This window comes from Vanessa atalanta, chromosome 8 (assembly GCF_905147765.1).
Source record: "Vanessa atalanta chromosome 8, ilVanAtal1.2, whole genome shotgun sequence".
Classification (NCBI taxonomy): Eukaryota; Metazoa; Arthropoda; class Insecta; order Lepidoptera; family Nymphalidae; genus Vanessa; species Vanessa atalanta.
Window position 1 is genome coordinate 11,153,455 of NC_061878.1, and position 7,504 is coordinate 11,160,958.

The following is a 7,504-nucleotide window of genomic DNA, read 5'->3' on the forward strand; positions in this document are numbered from 1 at the left end:
TTTAGAAGTATAAAATAAAAAAATAAGAATATACACATAAGTCAATGTTTTCTTGATTAATTGTTAATGCTTATAAATAAAAACCAATACTTGTTTATTTCGTGTACGTTTATATAATATTAAATTTTTGTCAGATTACAATGAAACTTTATTGTATTTTTTTATTGCACGTCCTTATGTTTATTAATACATTATCATCAGTAGAAGGCAAACGACTTCAATTGGATCTTTTAATTCATGCAGCTACATAATAATGACACATTCATTTCATCCGCGATTACGGCTGTCTTCTATGCCGGAAACGTAAAAGTATTCAAATTTAATTATAAATAAACGTCTATCAATTACCCACCGCGCGATCGATAAAAAGAAAGGTGTCCGAAAATCCGTTCAGACTGGCTCAATCTATAAACAATTTTTAATAACTGATAATTAATGTAGCGAAATGGCGATTAGCGATAAAAAAGACACGATAACATTCCAGTCTCCAAGTTGGTACTTACACAACACGAGGTGTGTTCCCAGTTACATCAAAATAGAACTTCACAACATGAAGAAATCTTTACCATTTCTATAAAATATTTTGAAGTAAAGCGTTTGTACACTAAAAACCCTACCGAATTTTAATAAAGACTTTCTTTAATGTCTATGAAAATTAATCTATTAGCATTGACTTTTGACAACATGTTGTCATGGTAACATGTATTTGTTTGTCAATATCTCTCTAGTTTTGAAAATTTCATTTAATTTATCTTTTGGATAAATATAGAAGAGAGATTACTACAATTTTACTGTGAAAGTAAAAAAAATATGTCGGATATAAAACCAAAGCTACAGGATAACCCAAGGGGCGCTTTGGAACCATATATAACCACACTTCAAAGCGATTCCAAAATTGCAAGAAGGCAGGCATTAATAAAAATCAATGAAGAGATTTTTGAAAATCCGTTGAATGAGGATTGCGATCTAATTGTTGTTTTTTCGGAAATTTATGCTTATGTCTTAAAATGTTTCTCAGATGTTTCAGAGTCATGCAGAGAGAAAGCAATATTAATAATGTCCAATTTTATAGAAAAGTTGCCGTTGAATGATTATTATTTAACTTATATTCTCCCTGTTATTGTGCGGCGTATCGGCGCTGCAGAGACCATAGAAGATGCAGAAGAGATTCGATTAGTTTTAATTGAACTGGTCCATAAGATATTGGAAAAGTACAAAGGAACCTGTCTTCTTGGTCCATTTATTAATGATTTTACAAGTATTCTAACTAAAACTTGTACCGATGCATTTCCTAAAGTAAAATTAGAAGCATCAGAGTGTATAATAATGCTTACAAAAATTATTCAGAGAGATTTTCATTTTCAATCTGAGAGTTATGTTAAACCTCTGTTATCAAACTTTGCTCATCAACACTTTAGGGTTCGGGTCGGAGCTATAAAAGCTATTGGTGTAGTATATATATTATTTCAGTTGGTTATAAAATAATTAAATTCAAAAAACCAAATAATATGATGTAGATTTTTTTTTGTAGGTGCTGTTGTTATGGCTGGCAATGTCAAATGTTTTGAGCTTTCTATCACACCCATGGCTGAGAAACTCTTTGATGAGAATACGCAAGTGAGACTGCAAGTGACTATGGAAATTGGCAACTGGATGTTATCTTATAAGGATCGTTATTCCTTCTGGCATCGCATGATTCCTTTGCTGCTAACAAGGTTTGTTTTAGATGGGTAATTAAGATATTGTTGTGTTTCATCATGAGTTTGGAGATGTTTCAGTTAAATAAGCATAAATATAAATAAATTGAAGTTTAATGTCAGTTTACAGGCTGTAACTTCACAATAATGAGTGTTATTACATTCCAGTTTAAGTGATGTCATGACTGTTATTAGAGAGACAGCAACTAAATTATGGAACGATATAGGCCTACAATACTTGGAAGAGAATGAAGAAGAGTTGAAAAAGAAAAGTGATTTCCTTAAAGACATACCAGAACATTACCCTGATGTTAAACGTCCCAATCTTGGATGCAGAACCTTGGTCCAGAGCAATATTGGGAAGATAGTCCCAGCTATATGTCGAGGTAAGATTGTATTACGACTTTTTCATACATCTTTAAACAATAATTTATGGGGATTCTCTGAATGCAATCTCTCAGCTAATAATTGTAACAACAGAGATGGAAGGCTGGCAAGCCGACGCACGACTGCGCTGCGCTCAGTTGCTGTGCTGGCTGCTGTTGTGCGCGGAGGGGGGCAGCACGCAGCACGCCTGCACAGTGCTGCGCGTGCTGCATCGCGGAGCCGCAGACGACGACCAGAGGGTTGTGCTCGAAGTGAGTAGCAAAATTGTGGAGCTGGTCCAAATTATTATGGCTGTATCTCAAAAGTGTAATGAAGGTCCTACCTTAGTTAACTGGCCAAATATAATTGATATTGATATAAATTTTAATCGCTATCACTAGAAACTTGAGCTTATCATATAATATATATTGAGTATCGACACAGCAGGATTCGAACTCGCTAACGTCGGGTAAAGCGTATATGTATTCCGTCAAATAAATTTTTAGACTACCGTAGCACCCCTTATAAAGCCAAATAAAGGAGCCTTAGCCGTGATGGGGGAGATGTTGCTATTTTAATAGTTTATCAAATATTTTGCATTTACAGTTAGTGCTCAGTAAGTGGCTTGAGCAAAATGAGGCCTAAACCGGTAGGTGAAGTCAGGCTCAGGATGATTATGACCATAAATTTATCGTATATGGAATTATGATCAAAGATTCCACACATTTGAACATATATGATTTTAACGTTAGTTATTGACAGTCCCTGATAATAAAAAAAGTACACATCATTTGCAGATAAAACGCGCGTCTGAATTATTCGGTTATTTCATTACGCCGGATACTTGGTGGCCCCTCGTCGAAGCTGAGGTAGACTCGTGGAGTGCTCTCTTTATTATTGCCAATATTCTGAGAGGATCCCGGGCAGAACTGGTCAAGGAGAAGGTTATGATTGAATTGTGTAAGGAATTGGCAGATCCTGAGAGTTGCAGGGTCAGGAAGGTGAGCGGTTACTTTTCGGACATTTTCCTTTGCTAAGAGGGAAAATAGTTTTAAAACATGCTGTGATATAAAAAAAGGGGAATTCCAAATTTGTCTTCTATTGACAGTTTTACATAAGTCAAATAAATCATCATTAGGCTATGGTAAAAACACTTCTATACAAGGCAATTTATTGAAATGGTATTCATTTCAAATTTATGTAATCCAATTATATATATATATATAGTTACGACTGCATTTGTGATCAGTTTTTCGTGGTTTGGTTTGATTGTTTGAGTGAAAAAAAAAAACCTTTTGTTTTATTTTATATTTTGTTTGGATTTTTAGCCAAAATATCAGACGAACTTGGTCCTTGTAACTGAAGCGTTAATGGACTTATGTAAAGACGACTGCAATTCCGTAGCTGAACAGTTATTTGTTATTAACTTCACGGTGTATGCGATGCCCTGCGATGATAAAATACAATTTATGGCATTATGTAAGTATGTAATATATTAGTGGTGTATTTACCGACTGACCTAATAGGGAGTTTTACTCTTATATTCGCTGAATCGCGTGCTTGAGTGGTTTCAGGCGCGAAACGTACATAATCATCAGTTTTAGATGTCATACCTTCTATTAATTCTGTCAAATAATGACAAATGTGGAACTAAAACTCACAAGTTAAATAATATACACTTGGGCAAAAGGTGCAAAAATTAACGTATGCATTAACTGCGTTTGAATGTTTTCCAGTCGTGTCGGATTTACCGTCCTATCGGATCTTGAGTATCAAGGATTTTTTAAAAGTGCCTATAAATTTGATATTTATTTATTAGTACAATTACTTTTTATTTTTGAGTGGTCTTAATTGGGACTAATGACTAAACCAATCAGCAATTACACGATACTTTTTTTAATAACTACGACACGGCATTCAATGTTTTGTTGTAGCAAACTTGGACAAACTTCGCTGCATTGAAAAGTGCGGAAGTACGATCGTTTCTCTATACGATAAGCATATTCAGCGAGTGTTAGCCGACATCACCAGCGACGCGTCCACCTGGAACCTTCTCACCCCAGACCGCTGTCTCCTGGAGTGCGTGCTGTTGCAATCAGGTGCGTTTCTCTAGGGAGAGGAGGCCTTTATCCCAGCAGTGGGACATTTACGGGCTGCTAATGCTAATGCTAAAATGCATCTCTTAAAGGTATTAAATTTTAATTGGATCAGGTTCAGCGATGGGAACCCAGCTGCATCTCATCGCTCCTCTGTTAAAAGAATGCCTCGCGCCGCCGAAACTGGATCCAGAAGTGAAGTTGAAAATATTCACTGCCCTGTCGACGGTACTTTTACAACGTCAAATCAACTTTAGTAAATGTGATCAGGACAAGTTGGAAGCGTTTTTGAAGATTGTTCTTGATGGTACGTTCCCTGTTTTGATCTATTCTTTAAATCTTTGTATAATTCAAAATTAGCTTATGTTAGACTATATTATATGTAGCCATTTTGCAGGCCACGGTAAGATATTTTTAAATCAGTTTTCATTGTAGTATAATATTTATTTATTAATCATCAGATGGCTACTTCCTTCTTGTAAAAAGGTGCAATGTGTTTTTTGTGTTGTGATTGTTTTGATGCGTGATACTAAATATGTTCTCTCAGCAGCCTAAGCCTAATAAGTGTCGAGGGTATAGGTTTAAAGAATTAAGAGACCGATGAAGTTCGTTTACGTATTACTCATATTGTAGATAGCACTAAATGTGTATGGGTGGGCACTTAGTTACTTTTCATTGCAGAAGTGATACTGCCAAACCTCGTATGGTCTCCGGGTAAAACAGCGGAGGCCATCCGCACGGCGGCCACGGCGTGCCTGTGCGCCGCGCTGCAGGACCAGCCCGGCGCCGGCGGTGCGGCCGAGGTACACCATATTAGACAGATCTAATTTGTGCTTACAATGTTACTTACATCATTCACTGACTGATGTATCGTATAAGATATCAAAGTAAATTTTATTCAATTAATCACTCATGATCACTTTTATATTATTATTTTCAAAAGTCGAGTAGCCTTGAAACGTACGCCTAATACTTTTACCATTGAGTTCATAATTCTATTTAAAAAAAAAAGCGAGCGTTTGTTCCCTGGGAAGGTTTATACATTCTGCGGTTCCCCGTGTCTTTTGTATTAGTTCTTTCATCTGGGAGGGGATCCACCGACATCACAATTTCGTATAATTGCCATTTAAAAACTATTAAATATACATATTTACAAAGTTGGTTGAATTGAGTTAACTAATTATTTCTAAATAATTCCCTCGTTTCAGAAAATAGATTTATTCCCAAACAAAGAGTCTCTGGAACCTTTCCTAGATAGATTGGTGCCGCTGCTGGTGAGCCTGACGGAGGACAACTCGTCGCTGACGCGACAGCACGCGTTGCGCGCCGCGCGCGGCGTCGTCGCGCTGGCGAGTCCGCGAGGTTGCTTCACTGCTGACATCCTACACAAACTGTATTTCGGTAAGACAGGAAAACCCCGGTGAATTCGTTTCGCTGGTTCTTCTTACGTCTTAGATAGGATATTTTCCAAATGAGTTGTAGTTTTTACTTTGCATTACATAAATTCATTTAAAACCTCTAATGACCGATGATGTCACGATTTAAAACTGTTAAATTGTCGTTTAACCTTCGTATTTTAGTAAAATACTAATCTACTAAGTAACTGTTTATATCAAGTATTGTGTCTGACTCAAAATCAGTCAGTCAAACAGTAGATTGTGACATTGGCCAAATAATTTGTGCTCTACAAGCACGACTGAAAGCAAGAAAGCTCTGTGAAATTTATGGTTGTTAATCTAATTACACAAAATGTTTTAGTTGTGATTAAACGACTCGACGATAGCAGTGACAAGGTCCGATCCTACGCCGTCCAAACTCTCTGTACGCTGTTCGGTTCTCGTCCGAAGCCCTACGACGCCACTGTCTTCGGAGCTCACATCGATGCTTTGTACAGCGCTATGCTCATACACCTCGATGATAACGACGAAACATTTCAAAAGGAAATGCTGGGTAAGTCCATGTTCACGGTCATCTCATAAAAATGTACGACATCATTTTTAAACTCATCCTCTACGTTTTCATCAGGGAAACATTCACATAGCCTTGAGTTTTTATGCTTTTCTCTTTTAAATTAATACTTTTATTTTTGTTTCTTTTGGTTGGAACATTTCTGCACATTAAGGTCGAATAGGTTAAAAGATGTAAAGATAAAAATATTTTTGTCAATTTCAATCTTTTCTAGTCAATTGATATGCTTTAGCTTATTGGTTTTGTAATGCATTCCTTTTTAAATGTTTATATTTAAATACATTTAAATGAAATTATATTTTGTTCCAGATGCCCTTATAACTTTAAGTGATATTGATTCTCAACTATTGATGAAAAAGCTTAAATCAAATATACACTTGTATAGAAATAAAGCAGCTTACGAGCTACTCACTCGACATATTGAAGAACATATGCAATAAACAATTATCTAGTCAATTTTAGTACAGACTATCTTAAAAAAATCTCTATTTAATTGGAGTTAGTGCAAAACGAGTTTAGGCCTTGGTCTTGTTATTATGCTTAAGATAAGAGATGGAGTACAAAATACTCGGTACAACAAATTTAATAGCACAGAGTGCAAAAAAGTTTAATTTCTATTTTTATTTTAATTTGAGCAATGTTTGCATCTTTTATTTAAGTAATAAATAAATAAATTTATAAAATGTATAAACTTATCGTTTTTATTTTTGGTTAGTCTTTTTTTTCAGATGTTTTAGATCAAGACACTTGCTCGCTTTCCACAGCTAGGTTTTTATAGTATAACGAATGGACTGATGATTTTAAACTTTGCTACACGGAAGTTTCTTGTGATTTATTTTATGTCGTTGTTAAGCTGATCCTGATTATACATATGTAAGCTTTAATACTTTTTATATTTTTATACAAGCGCTCAACCTGTTACCGAGAAAATAATGTTTCATAGCGATTATTACTTATAAGGTACATTGCATTTGATTTGCTTATATAGGGTTATAACGATATGGTCAATGAGACATATTTTTGCTATTTCGGCGGATTTGACTCCTCAATTTATTTTGCACCGCTGTAACACATTTTTTTCTTCAATACTGGTCAATAATTGCATCTATATCTTCCCTAACCAATTTTATGGTAGGTCTACTAAATTGCAAGGATGCTGCTAAAAAAAATGTTTGAAAAACTCTGCATTCTCAAAACTAAAAGTCAGCGGTAAAGAATAGTCTGCACAGACATTTTGTCGATAGACTTTTTTACTCAGACTTGTTGAAACGCCTAATGCGTTTTTCCAGCGAGATAAAAAAAAGGTTTAACCTGCCCTAGTCCAAGATTTTGTCAACAAATACTTGATTTCAGACACAATTGTGTTCTGGTTTTCTT

At 35.4% G+C, this 7,504-nt stretch overlaps 1 protein-coding gene across 1 annotated transcript; it reads left to right on the plus strand.

Moving 5' to 3' along the window:
- The first annotated feature begins 708 nt into the window (after nt 1-708).
- Nucleotides 709-6,737, plus strand: LOC125066027 (dynein axonemal assembly factor 5). Its single transcript, XM_047673914.1, has 12 exons — nt 709-1,447; nt 1,532-1,715; nt 1,866-2,083; nt 2,178-2,335; nt 2,861-3,064; nt 3,392-3,542; nt 3,998-4,162; nt 4,275-4,466; nt 4,841-4,962; nt 5,368-5,560; nt 5,918-6,109; nt 6,437-6,737. Exons 1-12 carry the CDS (start codon nt 811-813, stop codon nt 6,565-6,567), a joined length of 2,547 nt encoding a protein of 848 aa, XP_047529870.1. The 5' UTR covers nt 709-810; the 3' UTR covers nt 6,568-6,737.
- Nucleotides 6,738-7,504: the final 767 nt, after the last annotated feature.